The 19,415-nt window shown below is 44.1% G+C and overlaps 2 protein-coding genes across 8 annotated transcripts in view; one reads left to right on the top strand and one right to left on the bottom strand.

The window, feature by feature from the left end:
* Positions 1-11,341, bottom strand: part of LOC122739962 (ATP-dependent RNA helicase DDX19B-like) — a 31,321-nt gene extending 19,980 nt beyond the window's left edge. The window contains exons 1-2 of one of the 2 annotated variants that reach the window (XM_043981700.1): positions 11,209-11,341; positions 330-369 (exon numbers count right to left, since the gene is read on the bottom strand). In XM_043981700.1, coding sequence (XP_043837635.1) covers positions 330-369; positions 11,209-11,265 — 97 coding nt within the window. In that variant the 5' untranslated portion in view covers positions 11,266-11,341. Of the gene's footprint in view, positions 1-329; positions 370-6,066; positions 6,384-11,208 lie in introns of those variants that run through there. The other variant, XM_043981699.1, reaches the window with a different exon arrangement.
* Positions 10,132-18,707, top strand: LOC122739964 (heterogeneous nuclear ribonucleoprotein H2-like). Of its 6 annotated transcripts, XM_043981707.1 has the most exons (4): positions 10,132-10,678; positions 12,134-12,602; positions 15,406-15,978; positions 16,364-16,551. In XM_043981707.1, the coding sequence occupies exons 3-4, from the start codon at positions 15,452-15,454 to the stop codon at positions 16,404-16,406; spliced, it is 570 nt and encodes a 189-aa protein (XP_043837642.1). In that variant the 5' UTR covers positions 10,132-10,678; positions 12,134-12,602; positions 15,406-15,451; the 3' UTR covers positions 16,407-16,551. The 6 variants fall into 6 exon arrangements, with proteins under 6 accessions (XP_043837642.1, XP_043837636.1, XP_043837640.1 ...); XM_043981701.1 differs by having other exon boundaries at positions 10,134-10,678; positions 15,406-18,707; XM_043981705.1 differs by lacking the exon at positions 10,132-10,678 and adding an exon at positions 11,189-11,297 and having other exon boundaries at positions 15,406-18,707.
* Positions 18,708-19,415: the final 708 nt, after the last annotated feature.

A 19,415-nucleotide genomic window follows, 5' to 3' on the forward strand; every position in this document is an offset into this window, starting at 1 on the left:
CAGGAGGACCTGAGTTCAAAACTGGCCTCAGACACTTGACACATACTAGCTTTGTGACCCTGGGCAAGTCACTTAACCCCCATAGCCCCACCCCCACCCCCCCCAAAAAAAGAGTTAACCGAGAGGTTTATAATTTATGCTCCAGGCAATGGGGAGGAGGGAGGGCAGATACTTGTTGATTGATTAATTGTAGAGGGAGTTCCCAACACGGATGAAATTATAGGTCCTGAATAACAACAAAAATGCAAAATAAAAGCTACATTTCCAGGCAACTGTTACAAATTCAAAGCAAAAATCAGAGGAAAACACATTTCACTTTTACTACTTACCAGGTTTGATTTTCTCTTCCTGGATTTGCAAACCACTCAACTAAGTAGAGAACAAAAGGCAAAAGTTTTAGGCAAATTACTGGTTAAACAGAGACTTCCACCAGCCCTAAGAGCCTCCATAGGGAGGCCTGAGGCAGAAATCATCTCTTCGGTTTTACTTCTTTCAATCACTGAGCATAGAGCAGTGTCTTTGGGTTTAGAGGTCAGATTTTACCTGGTGAGTTTAGAATGCAGGTGCTGTGGGACTTATAAACCTAGTTGATTTTGTTCATCAGCTACACCCTTCTTGGGTGAAGCAGCAATTTTAAGTCCAAGGAGGTCGAGCAGGGGCACCAGGAAAAGCTGGGGTCAAGCCCTGCCTCTGACACATCCTGCTGATGTGGGATGGAATTTGGGTCAAATTGATTGAGAGTCATCCCAAAAGAATTACAAGACTCAGTGACTCAGTTTCCTAAGTTTTATAGCAATACTGTGAGTGATCACAGGGAGAACCAAAATATTGGAAAGGTATCTCTTGAATAGTGAAAGAAAAGACAGTTATATTTAGAAATTGATTATCAGTCTCATAATAATCACCACCTAGGGTTGTTACAGGGGAGGGTTTATCCTAATTTGGAGTTCCTGGGGGTCCTAAGCTAACCCCCGAGGTGGGTACCTTTTTCAGTGGAGGTATGTTTTGGGGTTTACACGTCATAAGGTGAATCTGGGGACAAATTTGGCCTTTTCTGTGCATGTCTCTTTCTGATTCCCATGGCTAGTTTCAAAATATAATTACTTTTCATTAGAATTTCTATAGGTTGTCTTTTTCCATTGTTATTTTGACCTGACCTGTTTTGGTCCGTTATGGATGTTGATCACTGTTCGGTCTGAGAATCTAGCATAAGTTATCCATTAACTGGGATCTGACTCCTTTTGGAGCTCATATCTGTATTAGAGCTTGGGTCTTGGGCTTTTCCATTAATCCTTTTTTTTTTTTTTGCCTCCTACATCATTTCCCCCTTTTCATATACCCTGGGAAAAGGGACGAAGATCATCTCTTCTGTTACTGCTTCCTGTTGAGTGGGGATGAAGCAGGGGCCCACAGGGGGTTTATGAATTGAGGGAGATGTAGCAACTAGTGTCACAAATGAAAGAACCACAACACAAAACACAAATGATTTAGAAACAGACCGAGAGGCAACAGGGACCCTAATACAGAATAAATCTAAGAGTTCCATGAAAAACTGGACAAAGCAAACAGTTGTGAACAGTTTCAGCCATCTGGGTAATCTCTGCAGGACAGTTCAAACTTCAGGAGGTATTCTGAACCATATAGACTCCACCTCAGTCCAGGACCACATTTGCCATTGAGTTAAAGCACTCTTCCAATTCTTGTAACCCTAATGCAGTAGATAGAAACTTATTCCATTACCAAAGTTAAATTTGTAAGCACAGGTTCATGTTCAAGATACCCTAACAAAAGCAATAGTGAGGGCAGCAGTTTTTCCAGACCCACCAAGGAAAATTATCCTAGGTTCCTCCTCTGACTTTAATATGAGAAGAGCCAGTAGCATTTTTACTCTATATTCCAAATAGCCCAAGATAACATATGGGCTTAAGCAGTTGGTAGTTAACACTAAAGACTTATAATCTCCTCCTTGGTTTAAGAAGGGGAAATACCTTTGGGGCACAGTAGGTGCAAGGGGACCAGGGCTAGGGTTGACCAGTGAATGGACCTGGCAACTCTGCTCTGTGATTCCCTTGTATTATGGAGTTGGTAGCTTGGTGCCCTTGGCAGTACATAAGAGATCTGACTAGGCAGATTTATAATAAAATCTAAAATGTATAACTATGTTTCCTAGTTACCACCCTCCCTCTCATCTGCAATGGGGAGGAATTGCACTTTCTTCTAAACCAAAAATACCCAGTTAATTTAACCTTATCATAATACCATGTAAACATCAGCAGGCAGATGACAAACCTGTATATTAATACCTTGTTGTTTGACATATCAAATGACCACACATTTAAACTGAAAACATAAAAGATCTTACATACTTGCATTGTGCTCATTTCTTCTTTCTTTTTTAGTTTTTTTTATTCTGAATAGAATTTTATTTTCCAAAATATATGTAAAAACAAAATTTTAACATCAATTAAAAAAAAATTTTGTGTTCCAACTTCTCCTTCTCCCTCCATTCCCCCCTGCCTCCACAAGAACTCAATCAATTCAAAATAAGTTATACATGGGTAGTCATGGGAAAATTCCCATATTAGCTAGTTGTGAGAGAAAACAGTCAAAAAACCCAAAATTTCAGATTAAGGAATTGTTAAAGAGGAAATGAAAAACAAATTTTTAAATGTGTTTCCATCTGTTTTCAGATTCTATCAGTTCTTTCTCTGCAGATGGGCTGCAATCTTCATAAGTCCCTCAGGGTTACATTGGATCATTGCCTTGCTGAAAACAACCACATGCTTCCCAGCAGATCATCCCCCACTATTGCTGTTATTTTGTATACAGTACATTTCACTCTGCTTCAGCTCATGTAGGTCTCTCCAGGTTTTCCCAATAGCATCCTGTTCATCACAACCTTTATATAGTACCTTAAGCTTGACAGAAAACCTTCTTCACAAAAGCCCAGCAAAGTAGGTACCATACATTTTGCCGTTATAATCAATCATCATAACTATTTCCCTCCATCCCACTCCCTTCCCATGACATTTACTCTATCTTCTTTTTACCTATTCCTCCTCAGAGGTGCCTTACTTCTGACTATCCTCTCCCTTGCTCTGCACTCCCTTTTTTCACTCTTCCTTCCTTCCTTCTCTTCTTCCCCTCCTATTTTCCTGCAGGGTTAAATAGATTGCTCCTCCCAATTGGGTATGAAAGCTATTCCCTCCATGAGCCCACTCCAATGAGATCAGGGTCCCTGAGCTAATTCTCTGTTCTACATTTTTCTTCCTCCCTCCCTCCTCAACCCTCTCTATGAGATCAAGCAATTCAATATGTCATACTGGTGCAGTAATGCAGAACATCTTCATCTTCCTTGAAAGTGTTTTGCTTTTTACTGATCTCTCCCCAATCTGCCCTTTCCTCCTTTCCCTTCTCCCCCCACTTTTTCTCTCCCCCCCCAGGGCAAAAGTATATTACAATACCTACTTGAGTATGTATGTTAGTCCTTCTTTGAGCAAATTCTGATGATATTAAGGTTCACTTATTCCCCAACTCCTTTCTACTTTCCTCCATAAGCTTTCTTCTTGTTTCCTTCATGTGAAATACCTCTCCCCAGACCATCTCTCCCCTTCTCCCTTCCCCAGTTTATTCCTCCTATACCTCAACCCTATTTTTGTTTTATTTTATTTTTTTAGTGAGGCAATTGGGGTTAAGTGACTTGCCCAGGGTCACACAGCTAGTAAGTGTTAAGTTTCTGAGGCTGGATTTGAACTCAGGTACTCCTGACTCCAGGGCCGGTGCTCTATCCACTGTGCCACCTAGCTGCCCCATCAACCCTATTTTAATGATGTCATCATGGATTAGCTAGGTGGCACAGTGGACAAAACACCAGCCCTGGACCCAGGAGGCCCCCCAAGCCCAAATCCAGCCCTAGATATAAGACACCCCTCCCCGTCTGCCCTACAAAGAACAAAATAAACGCTTTACATATATCATCCCTTCATATTCAGTTCAGCCCTGTCTTCTGTGAATTTCTTGTGAAGAATTTGTTTTGTTTTGCTTTTTGGTGAGGCAACCGGGGTCAAGCGACTTGCCCAGGGTCACACAGCCATCAATTATCAAGTGTCCGAGGTCACACCTGAACCCAGGTTCTCCCAAGTCCAGGGCCGGCGCACCATCCGCTGCACCACCCACCTGCCCCTGAATTTCTTACTGAGATAGTTCTTATGATTTTAAAGTATTATCTTCCCATGTAAGAATGTAGACAGTTTGATCTTTTAATATCCCTCATGAGGTTTTTCCTGTTTACCTTTTTATGCTTCTCCAGGATCTTATATATGAAAGTCATATTTTCTATTCAGTTCAGGTCTTTTCATCACAAATGCTTGAAAGACCTCTTTCTCATTGAAATCCCATTTTTGCCTCTGAAAAATTATACTCAGTTTTTCTGGGTACATGATTTTTGGCTGAAGTCCCAGTTCCTTTGCCCTCTGGAATATCCTATTCCATGCCCTCTGGTCCTTTAATGTAGAAGCTGCTAGATCTTGCTTTATCCTTATTGGAGCTCCACAGTATTTGAATTCCTTTTTTCTAGCTGCTTGCAGTATTTTCTCCTTGACCTGGGAGTTCTGGAATTTGGCCATAATATTCCTGGAGGTTTTCCTTTTGGGATCCCTTTCAGGAGGTGATCGGTGGATTCTTTCAATTTCTATTTTAGCTTCTGCTTCTAGAATATCAGGGCAATTTTCCATGACAATCTCTTGGAGGATGGTGTCTAAGCTTTTGTTTTGGTCATGGTTTTCAGGTAGTCCAATGATTTTCAAATTATCTCTCCTAGATTTATTTTCTAGGTCAGCTGTTTTTCCAAGGAGATATTTCACATTGCCCTCTATTTTTTCATTCAATTGGATTTGCTTTACTGTGTCTTGGTTTCTCATAAAGTCACTAGCTTCCATTTGTTCAATCCTAATTCTTAGGCAGTTATTTTCAGACAGGTTTTTAATCTCCTTTTCCATTTGGCTTTTCAAACTGTTGACTTTTTTTTCATGACTCTCCTGCATCACTCTCATTTCCCTTTCCATTCTTTCTTCCTTTTCTCTACCTCTTTCTATTTCTCCTACTTTCTCTTCAAAGTCCCTTTTGAGAGCTTCCATGGCCTGAGACCAGTTCATATTTTTCTTGGAAGCTTTGGATGTTGGAGCTTTGACTCCGTTATCTTCTTCTTCTGAGGTTGTATTGTGGTCTATCTTACCCCCAAAGAAGTTTTCGATGGTCTTCTGCTTTCTCTGCCTGCTCATCCTAGCTTACTATTTCTTGTCTTTTAACTCCTTTAAATGTGGCGCTGCTTCTAGGATACACTGTTCAAGCTACAGCGTGGCCTGGGGGATGGTTGGGGTTCTTCTCAGCCTGCCTGGCCTCTCTTTCATTTGATTTTAAACTCTCCACTGGGGGTGGTGTGTGTGTGTGTGTGTGTGGGGGGGGGGGGGGGGGTGCTTCTTGGCTCCACTCCTGTTCTCAGCTTCAGAGGGTCCCAGGTGTTTTGGGTTGGGGGGGGCAGGCTTTAATCTTACCTGGCCTGTTCTTAGGTCTGGAGATAACCGCGTGCTCGGTTCCAGAAGACGTTGGTGCTGCAGCCAATTCAGAGGCACTGGGGCAAATTCCTCTGGCGGGTGTCTGGTGTGTCGGCCCAATTGCGGGGATAGGCTTGGTTCGTGGCCCAGCACAGCCCCCTGAAATCTATCTATAGCTGGAGAAAACTCTCAGCCCGTATTTTTGTGTGTTTTTCTGCCCCAAGGGTTCTTTTATTGCTATTTTTGGGGTTATTGTCTCAGGAGCCCTGTGAGCTTAATGTCTTTCTGTGCTCATTTCTTCTACTGACTACTTGCTCTGATTATAGAAATCTGCTATAAAAGAAAAAGGAGGGACATGATTATAAAGCCAGGATAAAACATCCTTAGCTCTGTTTGATTTCAGGTAAAAGTTACAAGTGACCACCAGTCATACAGTAATAGCCAAATTCATGGATAGCCAGGTGGGGAAACATTTCTTATTCAGTAGGAACACAATGAGCCAAAAGGAGCTTACCTCGGATTGAGTCCGAAATTGAACTTTCAGCTTTTTCCCAGATACCTCCACCTGTAAAGCAGCACATTCCCTCTTGTGGAGGGTATTTGTGGTATTCTCTCCAGTACTTGGATTACTGGCTTGACCATCCAAACAATTATACCTGAATTCAAAACTCATAATATTAATTATAGTCCCAAAATATTTTATCTTAAATAGCAAACCTCTACTCTCATGAAATTGCAATGAGCAAAAAAGATTTACCAGGAAACACACACATGCTGCTTGGTTTTTCCTTCCTTCTCAGGTTTAAAATTTATCCTGGTGTAATGATCAATCAGAAATTACTTCTATACAATTAGCAACCTTATAAATTCTCAGCAAAACCATTCCTTGTAACAAGCTCTTTTCTGGCAAGTTTACAAACTTTAAAAAAAGTCTAAAGGTCTTTTTCTGTGTAATGATTTACCAGCTTCCAATGCTTTCCTCTATCTTAGAAGAAACAACTAATGTACCTGTTTGTTAAAACCATCAATTGCTTTTTTTTTTTCAATTTTAACACAATTACAAATTTAACACAATTTTAACACATATACATCAATTTAAAAATAACTTTAAAACTTTAACAATACTCTTTGGTTTCTTCCAGAATTCACAAACCTTGAAATGGTAGATGAACACTTAAAGTGGCAGTGCACCTTAAATATACTCCCCCTTTTTTTTCAAGATTCCAAATTCTTTGAACAGTCAGTACAAAATGGCACAGTTTTCTTTCTATTTGCTTTTTACTAATTATTTTAAATACTCTCCCAACTAGGGATAAGGCCTGTATGGCAAGTGCCTAGGAGGGGAAGAGGGTCAGAGGGTCACCAGGCTGCTGAAGAAGGAGCCAATTGGCCCAGATCAGAGAAGTGGGCAGGTTGAAAGTTTCTGTGCTGATCAGTAAGAGGGGAAGAGGAAGGGGAGAAGGAAAGAGGAGGGGGGGAGGTAAGAAGGAAAAATAAAACATGCATTTAGTTCTCAAGGACTTTTATAACAGAAAGCAGAGAATCAGAAAAGTAGAATAAAGGCTCTCATTCATTTAAAACATCTCACTAAAACAGTAACAAAAAAGTAAAAGCTGAACAGCTTTCTTTAACTTCCCTTCCTTACAATGTCACTAATAGATAAATCCATTTAGCAACCAGAGCAGAACTGGTTTCTTAGATATCAGATACATCATAATAAGCAAGGGGGGGAAATGCTCCAGGACACTGAGGTCTTTTCTAGTCTGTAAATATTCTCAGAATGTAGTATAAAACTAAAGCAGGCATTAGCTTACTCAAATTTGTTCACGAACTATTAATCCCACCCCAGCCCCCCAGTCCTTTACAAAACTGAAATCTTGAAGGAATGAAATAATCATGGGACTTGACTCTTTTCATGGATCACCAATTCAGAAATATTAGTGGTCTGGTACACCTAGAATCTATTAGAAACCTAGATACTCCAAATACCCAATATTCCTTCTTTCTGCTTAGGGAGGGGAAAGGGGCTAATAACTTCTGTACTTTAAACTCCCAGGCACTGGCTCTAGAACAAAACTCTGGGCCCATTTCTAGCCCTTAATGCTTGTCAAGGACACTTCTAGAGTACCCACTTTGTGTACAACACTGCACTAGAAGATACTTTGAGAATACTAAGGAAGCAGAAAAGTTTACTACAAGCAGCCAGAAAGAAACAATGTAAATATCATGGAGCCACAGTCAAGATTACACAGGACCTGGCATCACCAACATTAAAGGACCAGAAGGCTTGGAGCATGATATTCTGGAAGGCAAAGGAGCTTGGATTACAACCAAGAATCAACCCAACCACCCAGCAAAACTGAGCATTATCTTTCAGGGGAAAAGACGGATATTCGATGAAATAGGAGACTTCCAAGGTTTCCTGAAGAAAAGACCAGAAATGAATAGAAAATTTGATCTTCAAATACAAGACTCAAGAGATGTATGAAACAGTAACTGACAACGCTGCAAACATCATGCTAAAAAGCATGGGATCAAGCACACAGCCCTGTGTCACTCCACTGATGACTGGGTAAGCACAAGAGCATTATCCATTATCCAGGACCACTGCAAACATGCTGTCATGGAACTGGTGTACAATACGGATGAACTCTGGGCAACCAAATTTTGCTATGATTTTCCACAAGCCCTCACAACAGTATGAAGTATTACTATAACATAGCAGACATTCAATAACGATTGATTGTATGAACAAGAGTTCAAGTTCAATTCAAATTTTCTAAAATTTCTCCAATAGATACTCTGGAAGTCTGCTTGTTCAACATCACCATTGTTATTGATAATATAGGAAGATCTAATTAATTTAGATTTGGTAACTCCTCATTTGCTAAAATTTAGACTCAATATTATGTGCCAGGCAAAGAATTTGATTGTGTGTATGGATAGTGGAAACAAGCTTTCAAGAGATAATTCAGCTAGTTAAGAGAACAAATAATTTTGAACACTTTATAATTACTCATTTGTGACCAAATAATTAATAAAATAGGTACATAACCTCTCATTAAAGATACTTTTCTGGAGGAAAAAAAAAAAGAAAAGAAAAACACCAGCTTCCACTGACTCCACAAAACTGCCTTGCCGCAGACCTGAATGTACAATACTCAATTTCTGTGATACAAAAGTGGGCAACATTGTTGCTGCTAGTTTTTCAGTATCAACCCAACTTTCACATGGTCTGCCCTGCAATTGAACCATAGTGTTAAATCAAAGTTTGCTGTTAGAAAGAATTAACTCATGGATATTTACCATAATAATGTACTTATATGGAAGGCAGTTAGTTTATCATGATTACTTCTAAAAATCCTTTAGGGCCATGAAAAGACCCATTACCCAAAGAAGTCAGATTCTCAAAGCACAAACAGCAGATGCTCTGCTTTAGTGAGCTAAGCCTCCTTCAACACAGACACAGTCAGTGGGAGGATAAAGTCTGTGGCTTGCTTCAGAGGGAAGGACCATTCAGCTAACAAACCAAGCTGTTAATGAGTCGAGTAACTGTGTGTTCTTTGCGAATAGGATCTAATACTTAAGTAAAATCTATGGAAATACTATGTGTAATCTGGGTGAAGTTACTCAAAAAATAGGGTTCTTGTCCCAGCTTGGTCAAATGGGCTAAAACAACTTACTTTACACACAACTATTCACCATCCAGTCCTCTCTGACCTATTTATATTCAATAAATTCAATTCAGGCCCCCTCTCAGTTGGAAAATCTATTTCAGACTGATTGTTTCAACTTCTCTGCCGTCAGGAGCAAGGTCAGAAACAACCTCATTACCTTTTTTTTGGGTGGGGCAATGGGGTTTAAGTGACTTTCCCAGGGTCACACAGCTAGTAAGTGTCAAGTGTCTGAGGCTGAATTTGAACTCGGGTACTTCTGAATCCAGGGCCAGCGCTTTAACCACTGTGCCATCATCTAGCTGCTCCCTACCTCATTACCTTTTAAGCACCAGAAATTGTCTATATTGGAAAGGCAAGCCTCAAGTAGGTAAATTTGATAAAATTCAATAGGGCTGCAAAAATATATCTGCGCACGCGCACGCGCACACACACACACACACACACACACACACACACACACACACACATTTCTACTCATCAACCATTTCTCAGGCTTCTAAGTGCCCAGCCCTGTGCCACACCTGGGCACAAACACAAAAATGAACTGGTTCCTAGCTCTGAGGAGACATACAAATATAAGATTAAATACAAACTAAATACCAAATAACTGCGGGGTGTGTTTGGGGGACTGGGGGTGGGGAGTCAACATGACTACACTGTGAAAAAGCAGAGAGATGTTGGATGAGAAGGGAGAAGGGTGAGGATGCCGGGTACATCTCAGGAGCACACCTGAGGCTGGAAAGAGCTGTCAGTCAGTCCTCTCCCCCCAGCGCCCTCCAACCCTCATGATAGATAAAGGTAACCAGTTCGGCTAAACTAGCCAATGGGGTGACTTACACGTGTGTAAGTCACGTGTGGCCGCCCCCCCCTCCCCTATTCCATGAAGAGGGAGGAGTGTTTCGTCATCTGTTTTCTGTCATCAGTATTGGTCCAGGGCATTTAATCTCCATTCAGCTGCCTTTCCATGATGTTTTCATTGCATTTCATTTACCTCCTTGTTATGCTTTCTTTGCTCTGTTTCTGCCCATTTCTCTTAATTGCTCATCTTTAAAAGGGGGTGGGGTGGGGGAAGGCGGTGTATCTCCGCACGATGAGGCCCGGCTTTGTTCCCATTTTCTTGGCTGCCACCAAAACCCCTTGGACCTTTCTCTTTGTCTCCTCGGGGCACATTCCCAGTAGGAGCCTCGCCGGGCCAGCGGTTCCGAAGAGTCTAATCGCGTTTCCACATTAGACAAAACCCACAACGGCCCCTGAACAGCCCGTTTCATCTTTTATCCCCTTTGCTGAAGGGGGAGCTGAAGCCTCTGCACATCTGTCTGCCCGCCGGGTCCCCTCCTGCGCCCACCTGTCTAGCGGACAACGGCCCTGCCTTTTAGGCATCTGGGCCCCTTTCCCGGGTACCTCCAGGGTCGGATTCTACAAGACGTGGGCTTCAGAGAAGACCAAGAGGTAGCGAGCATGACGAGCACACATGCCCCCCCTCCCCGTCCCGCTTTCGGCGGGGGGGGTTGGGAAGGGGGGGTGGGGAACGGGGGGTGGGGAAGGGGGGGCGGCACCGTCAGGAATTGGGGTGATTTGGCTCAGGAGGAGCAAAGGCTCCACAAGGCGCCGGAGAAAGGCCGCCCGAGAGCTTGGCAGGGAGGTCCCGGGAGGTCGGGGCCCTTATTCTCTCCGCTGTACGGATGGGGAAACTGAGGCTGAGGCCTAGGCGCCCTAAGGGCTCGCGGTCACGCGGCTGACCAGGAGAGTCTGGGACAGGTTCCCTGGGGCACGATCGGGGCTTGGGCTCCCCTCGGGCCCCCCTGGGGTGCGGGGCACAGGCACGCCAAGCGCGGCTGCCGAGTCGCGAGGAAAAAGCCCGGCTGGGCCCGACCCTGCAGGACACAAGGGAGCACCCCGCGGGCTCAGGCCCCGCCCCCCCTCCCCGGCCCAGCCCTGCAGCCCCGCCCAGTCCCTCCGCGCCTGACGCGGCCACTCACCGACTCGGCGGCTGCCTCCTGCTCGTCCACCGCCAGGGCCCACGAGTCGGTGGCCATAGTCCCGAGGGAGCGGAGCGGCGACTGAGCAGGTTCGGCGGAACGGGAGCACACTCACAATAGCAATGGCGCCGCGGGCAGAAGAAGGTAGAAGACCGCAGGCGGGGAGCTAAAGAGGCAGCGCCGCGTCGGGGAGCTGCACTGTGCAGGCGCGTGTCCCAGCCCCCTGGAGCGGCGGAAGCGCAGCAAAGAACAAGCTTAAGCAGATGCCTTGGCTAGGTTCAGGTGTCAGCGATTTCTTTTAATGAAAAGCTTTGATTAGCGTTAAATGGAGAATGGGTGTGGGGGTGGGGATGTTAGGTGAGGAATCTGGAGGAGTTTGCTAGCAAGGAATGGGAGAGAGTAGCAGGAATCTGCTCCTGCCCAATGCAGGCTGGCACTAAATCTGTGGTGTCCAACCCAAATAGAAATGGGGGCCACACAAATGTACAAAAAGGTCTCAGTGGCTGTAGATTGATTTAGAAAACCTCTTAATAACATCATCTGTCTCATGCTACTTTTTATCTATTTGGTTACCGACTTCCCCAGCTGACCACTAAGGTCAATCACATTCCAGGTGTCAATCACCTTCATTGGCGTCCGAGGGGGAAATAGAAAACTTGGTAGTTTTCAGGAACGCCGAAAGTGGAGCTGTAGACTGCTTTGTAGACCGCTTTGTAAGAGAAGAGAATTGTCCCAGACGGTCCTATATCACTCCTATCTCTGCTATTCCATGGACTCTGTAGCCCTGCCCTTCAAGGGTCTCTGCCTCTTTCCATAGGAGACATTCTGTGCTCCCTTGTTACATCCCTTTCATATCTGACATTCTATATTCAGTGATCCCTATGGCTTGAACATCCTGTAGTCAAGGTCCTCTGGTTTCTTCCAGGTTGTATCCTGAGTCTCTAAATACGACATAAAGTGAACGAACGTGTACAGAGCAACCTCTTTAAGGGCAGGATCCCTTGGACTGAGATCTGCAAGGAGAGCCTAGTACACTGCCCAGCAGTATAGTAACTGATCAAGAAATAGATCTGAAAATGATTGACTTAGAGACAACAAGGTGCTAAGGAGTCGATTCCACTACCTGAAGACGTCCCCTCTTACCTGGTTTTTCAAACCTTGAGTACTTTTTCTGATTAATCCTCACAAAGGAGGGAAAGAGGTCCAGGACTGATAAGGGGTCTTTGTGTTCAGAACTGCTAATCCTTAACTACCTGAGGTGTCAAGTAGGATGCCAATAGGCTTCCGGCATCCACTGCCTGAATAAACCCAAGGGAACTCAGTCTGAGCACATCCTGGTTGGAGGAGGCAGCTTCAGCAGGACCAACCTCCAGTCACTTTCTCCAAGGCAAAAGGTAAGGGGAAGCCTGGCTTCAATAGACCAACCTTGTATCTCCTTAGGGTCAGTTGCTTGAGGATGGTTGAATTTCAGACCAGTTCTTGGAGGGACTTGGGGTTGGAGATCAGGAGAATGAAATGGATAGTAGCTAATCTCCATTCAGATTCTGACCTAGGCTTGGGGTCAAGAAAGCCATAGGATCAGGAGTGTTTGCTGAAAAGTCTGAATGACTGGCTCTGCTCAACTAAAAGAAAAGGAGGCAGGAGACCTGGGTCCACCAAGAACTACCTGGTCAGACATTTTCCTGGCTGGGCCTCTGGTTCCCCAACTATAAAGTGGGTTTATAGCCAATGTTCCCTCCAAAAATAGCATTGGGTCTTCGGGGGTGCATCATATCTCTGGTACACTCTACTTGTACCACCTTGAATATGTCACTGACATTTTAAGATTCTGACATTGACATCAAGTGAATATTCCTGCCTCTTGAGAGCTATGGAGGCTGTGGAAATGTCTCTGCATTTGGAGGCCCCAAGCCTGGGTTCTTCTCCTGATGCTTAGTCCCTAGGAGGTCTTACAGATGTCCTTTGGCTTCTCTGAGCCTTATTTTCCTCCTCTGTAAATGTGGGTGGAACCCTAGGCTGGGCTCAGGTGGCTCCTAAGGCCCCTTCCAGCTCTTCATCTGTGCTGCTTAGAGAAAATATGCCAAGGCCAATCTCCAAGGTGCCCTCCCTGCTCAGAGCTCATCTGAGGTCATATGTGCAGTGGTGGGCACCATATTTTAGCACTGAAAGCTGGAGAATGTCCAGAGCAGGGCAGCCAAGGGGGCATCATCTCAAGTTCCTGTCATGAGAGTTTAAGGAACAAGAAATTTTTACCTAGAAGACTTGGGGTACCCACAGCTATCTTCCCATATTTGAGAGGTTGTGACATGGCAAAGGAATTTAATGTTTACTTGGCCCCAGAGGGTCGAAGTGGGCACCATGGGGGGGGGCCTTTTCAAAGAGGAAATGAAAGGTTGATGTCAGGGAGAGTGTTCTGTGTCTGAAAAGAGTTAAGCCTTGTCTCTGCCCTCCTGGATCACCAGAAAAAATGGCCAATAATGCACTTGACAAAATGACTTGTTGGGTTTCTGAGGAACATGAGAATAGAGCAGCAATACCACATTCTCTGGCAGAATCTTCAGGTACCATCACCAACCTTTGGACAGTCTGGGTTCTTCAATCCTGAATAGATCGTTTCAGCCAACTTTACCCTTCCCATCAACGCCTCCCTCCTCAGGGCATTGGTGGGAAGCCAGGGAGCAGAGGAGGTACAATCCCTGACACTGGGGAGCAGTGACCCAGCCTACTCAGTGGCATGGATAGATTAAAGAGAGCACTGAGCTTGCAAGAGCCCACTTCAAGTTCCAGCCTTGATCCTTGGGAGCCCCATGACTGTTCACCTTTCAAGTGAACCATGGCTTAATATAGTGGGTATAAGTTTTAAGCTATTTAGCCTAGAAATTCTAATCCTTTTCTCAGCACTTCCTTCTGGCAGGCCCAAAGCTCCATCCACTGTACCACCTACCTGCACCTTGACTTCCTCAATAATCTCCCAGGTGCCAACCAGGCTTCAGCCAACTGCCAAGAGGAGAGAGCTGAGGTGACAATGGATAGAAAAGGGAGAGCCAAGAGGGGCCTGGCTGGGCAGCTTCAAAGCCAAAAAGGCTTGGGGAAGAGTTCCTCAGCTGGCATGGAGGAGCTCTTTCCAACCCCCCACAGCATGAAGAAATTGTGTTATTATGAGAGGGACCCACCAGAGATCCAAAGTGGCTCAACCTCAGCATGGGTGTTGGTTTCTAGGTGCCCAGTATGAGTTCAATAACATTACTATCATGGAATCATAGTGGTACCAAGTCTGTTACACTATCTGGTCCCCCAGCATAATCCAGATCTAGGGGAGATGCCACACAGAGATGGGGACAGAGGATCTTAGAACTGGGGCTGTCCAGTGGAATTACCATGGAGGGAGGAGACCCTAGAAAATGGATATATCAGGAGGAGAACATCTCCACTATAAGCAGTCTTGAGCTACATGCCTTGATTGTCCTGGTAAAGGGGACCAATTCTCCCAATGAATATCATGTCAGATCTGGGAACTCACTTCAGGACCCTCATGTTTGTATGGGGAATTAATTATTTAGGCCACCTGCAAAGAGAGAGGTGGCTGGGTCACAGGTACAGCAAAGCACTAGCAGTGTCCTCCACCCTCCCCACAGGGACCTCCCCTTCCCTCACCAGCCCTCTCTGTCTCCTGGCTAGAAGGTGGTACAGGTGAATTTTCCTGTCCTCTTTTGGTTCTGAAGGTTCTCTGGCTGGTCTGTCTCTGGTATCCAGATAGAAGACAGCACCCAGCTGGGGAGGTGCTGAAGATATGGAAAGGTGGGGACAATGAGAGAGATTTCTGGGGCCACTGAGTGGCTGCTCCCAAACCCAGGGTAGGACAGCTCAGCTTTCATAATCCCTCCTTAGGGTCTTGGAGAAGAAGTGATCAGCTGACTGGGGAAAACCCTATCCCGGACCCAGAGTCTTTCCTGGGTGGTGGTATTGCACATTGCACCACCAAACTCACCTAGTCTTTGAGGGAGAGACCCCAACTTCAGCAACCAGTTGGCCCATTTGAAACAATCCTGTGGGAAGAAGTCATCACCACCTCCCCTGTCTTTGCTTTCTCCTGCCAGCATGGGACATGGGCTGGTAGAATGACCAAGGTCTGGTTCCCATAGTATGTGCTTGTGCTTCTGGGTGTTTATAAGAACTATGTTTGTCATTTCTTTGTAGCCAAGCTGGTCAAGTATTGAGCTATCACCACTGACTAAACAGGATAATGCTGAGCACAGAAGACAGAGAAGGCTTCGTGGTGAAGATCCGGGGCTTGCCCTGGTCCTGTAGGGCCAATGAAGTCCAGTGCTTCTTCTCGGAATGCAAAATTCAAAATGGGGCATCAGGTATTCATTTCATCTATAACCGAGAAGGCAGACCGAGTGGAGAAGCATTTGTCGAACTTGAATCAGAAGATGAAGTCAAATTGGCACTGAAAAAAGACCGAGAAACCATGGGACACAGATATGTGGAAGTATTCAAGTCAAACATCGTTGAAATGGACTGGGTGTTGAAGCATACTGGCCCAAACAGCCCTGCCATTGCCAATGATGGCTTTGTGCGTCTTAGAGGACTCCCCTTCCACTGTAGCAAGGAAGAAATTGTTCAGTTTTTTTCAGGGTTGGAAATCGTGCCAAATGGGATCACATTGCAGGTGGACTTCCAGGGCAAGAGTTCGGGGGAGGCCTTTGTGCAGTTTGCTTCACAGGAAATAGCTGAAAAGGCTCTACAGAAACACAAGGAAAGAATAAGGTACAGGTACATTGAAATCTTCAGGAGCAGCCGGGCAGAAGTACATACTCATCATGATGCTTGTCGAAAGCAACGGCCAGGTCCTTATGACAGGCCCGGGGCTGGCAGAGGCTATAACGGCATTGGTAGAGGAGCTGGGTTTGAAAGAATGAGGCGAGGTGCCTATGGTGGAATGTATGGAGACAGTGTATATAATTATGGATATAGCTTTGGGTTGGATAGATTTGGGAGAGACATCAATTACTGTTTTTTGGGAATGTCTGATCATAGATATGGAGATGGTGGGTCCACTTTCCAGAGTACCACAGGCCATTCTGTGCACATAAGAGGATTACCCTACGGAGTTACTGAAAATGATATTTACGATTTTTTCTTACCACTCAAGCCTGTTCGAGTACACATTGAAATTGGGCCTGATGGCAGAGTGACTGGAAAGGCGGATGTTGAATTTGCTACTCATGAAGATGCTGTGGCAGCTATGTTAAAAGACAAAGAAAATACACAGCACAGGTATGGAGAACAATTCTTGAATTTGATAGCAGGAGGAAGCGGTGGTGCTTATTGTAGCCACATGATGGGAGGCATGGGCTTGTCAAACTGGTCCAGTTACTGCAGTCCATCTAGCCACCAGCTGCTGACTGGGGGTTATGGTGGATGCTATGGTGGTCAAAGCAGCATGAACCCACGTGACCAAGTTTTACAGGAAAACTCCAGTGATTTTTCAAGTCATCATTGCATAGGGAGCCAAGGAGCAATGAACAGCACCTACTATGGTAGAGGGAGTGGTGCATATATGGGAGTGAAAGGAATAATGGGAGGGATGTCTGGCATGTCCAGTATGAGTGGTGGATGGGGAATGTAATCCTAATCACTGATTCTTGGTCAACTTTTTTTTTAAAAACAAACAAAAACAAAGGTTAACAGTTTTGCAGTAGAAGCCTGTGGTTTATGCTGCATGTCAGTGAAATCAGGATTGTTATGAAAACTTCAGGTTTGGTATTTTTGAACACAGAAAAACATTCATTTAGGATGGAATAAGCAACTTGAGTAAAGACTCTGTTAAACAATTTCCACTTTTCTCAAGGTAGTTATGTTGTAGGAGTGTACTTTAGCAGTAAGCTTATTTAGGTTAAAGCAGTTGCAATTATATTAAATGTTGCTCTTGTACCACATTACATGAAATGCTGTTTGAGACACATGACTTTTTGTAAAAACAAATATAGGAGCTGTGTCTGCAATTCAAAACTGAAACATATGGCATGTTTGTTCTAGTTTATTTCATTTACTGTCCTGTAAGGCGCACATACATTTAAGGTTTTTTGGTGGTTGTATTTTTTAAGTTTGGGGACAATTTTGAGACACAAAACATGCTTTAGGGTTTGGTCTTGGAGTTTGTATTAAGTTCTGAAATCTTGATTTAAATCTTTCATTGTATTGTGATATCCTTTTAGGTATATTGCTAAGTGAAACTTCTTGGTGAGGCAATTGGGGTTAAATGACTTGCCTAGGGTCACACAGCTAGTAAGTGTTAAGTGTCTGAAGCTAGATTTGAACTCAGGTCCTCCTGACTCCAGGGTGGGTGCTTTATCCACTGCCCCACCTAACTGCCCCAGCTAAGTGAAACTTCTTAAATCTTCCTTTCAAAAAAGAACTGTGTTTGTGTTTGGGTAATAGGTTTGGGTAATAGGACCTACCAATTTTCAAGCCTCTTTCTGTACCCATCATCATAGAAAGGACTTCAAGTATCATCTGGGACTTCTTCAATCCCATGTGGTTAAATGGGAGGTATAGGTGTTGTGCTCTGGATTGTGACTGCAGAGTCAACCTCATTCTTTTTTAAAGAAGAATTTTTATATCAATAGTTGTTTCACAGTTAAAAATAAACTTTTCACATTCATTATTAAAAATTTTGAGTTGCAAATTATGTTCCTTGCTCTCTACCCCAGTTCCTTGAAAAGGCAAGCAATACATCAGTTATACATGTCAAGTCATAAAAACAGGTCTGCATATAAGCCATGTTGCAAAGCCACACACACACACACACACACACACAAATAAAAATAAGGAAAGTGAAAAGTAAGCTTCAATCTGTATCAGAGTTCATCAGTTCTCTCTCTGGGAGCAGGAGAGAATGTTTCATCCTGAGTGCTTTCAAATGGCTTTGGATCATTGTCTTGATCAGAGTAGCTACCTTTTTCAACAGTTGGTCATCTTACGATATTGCTGTGGCTGTAGACCATGTACTCCTGGATCTGCCCACTTCACTTTGCAGCAGTTCCTTTCAAACTTCCCAGCTTTTTCTGAAACCATCCTCTTCATCATTTCTAATAGCATACTGAACCAAAGTTGTTATCTTTGAATTCGTTGCTCTTTTTCTGATCTGCTCACTTCCATCCTTTCCTGGCTAGTAGGCATTCACATTAAAAAAAATTCCAAGAGCTAATTCTTCAAAGATGTAGTAACTGACCTTAGTGGTTATGAATGATCTGAGGAGGAAAGGGAATTGTCAGCAGCTCTCAAACTAAACTGCTTAGGAGACCACCATTTGCAGGAACCTGAATGACCAGAGAGGAGCTATAAGGAATAAATGCCCAGCTCTGATAGTGCAAACAAGTCGTTAAGGGAATCAAAGAAAACAGATCTCTGCCAGTTAGAGTCAGAGGGAAGACCTGAGGGAACTGGTCCAATCAGATAAACTAACCTCTGTAAAAAGGTATAAGCTGGGGGCGGGGGGGGGGGGAGCAGCTAGATGATGCAGTGGATAAAGCACCGGCCCTGGAGTCAGGGGTACCTGAGTTCAAATCCAGCCTCAGACACTTAACACTTACTAGCTGTGTGACCCTGGGCAAGTCACTTAACCCCAATTGCCTCACTGGAAAAAAAAAGTATAGGGGTCAGTTTCTTCACCTGCTTCTCCCAGCTGAGATTGGCCTTTCCCTCCTCATACTTCTTAAGCACTTTATCTGGACCTCTCCTTTGTAATTATTAGAGCACAACATTTAGAGTAAACTCTGGGCTCTCAAATCTCAGCTCAACTTAAGCCCCTCATTTAAGCTTTGTAACTCCATTTCTCCATCCATCAAATTTGAAGAATTAGGGAGACAATTTGATTTCCACCATATAGAATACTTGGGGAGAAATCTTGACAGCAGAGACTGTATGTGAAGGTGGGGCAAGAGAAGACAAAAAAGACAATAGCCATCAAGTCCCTAGAGTGATGGGGATATGAGGTAGAGTTTGAATCAAAGAGTAGAAAGTTAGGTGCCCACCTGAAAGGGAAAAATTGCTAAGGAAACAGTGATAGGACCTGACAATTTTATTTTGTAGCTTAGGGCTTCCTACGTGGGCCAGGCCAGATGTGGCTTCCTAAGAGCTCATAGACACTAAGCAGGAAGACATACCATGTACTTTGGATCGGAAGATAATGTAGTTTAGAT

The sequence above is a fragment of the Dromiciops gliroides genome, chromosome 2 (assembly GCF_019393635.1).
Source record: "Dromiciops gliroides isolate mDroGli1 chromosome 2, mDroGli1.pri, whole genome shotgun sequence".
NCBI classification, from domain to species: domain Eukaryota; kingdom Metazoa; phylum Chordata; class Mammalia; order Microbiotheria; family Microbiotheriidae; genus Dromiciops; species Dromiciops gliroides.

What these genes read in the sequence shown, in the direction of transcription:
- LOC122739964 (XM_043981701.1), top strand. Translation starts at nt 15,452, where the DNA reads ATGCTGAGCACAGAAGACAGAGAAGGCTTCGTGGTGAAGATCCGGGGC.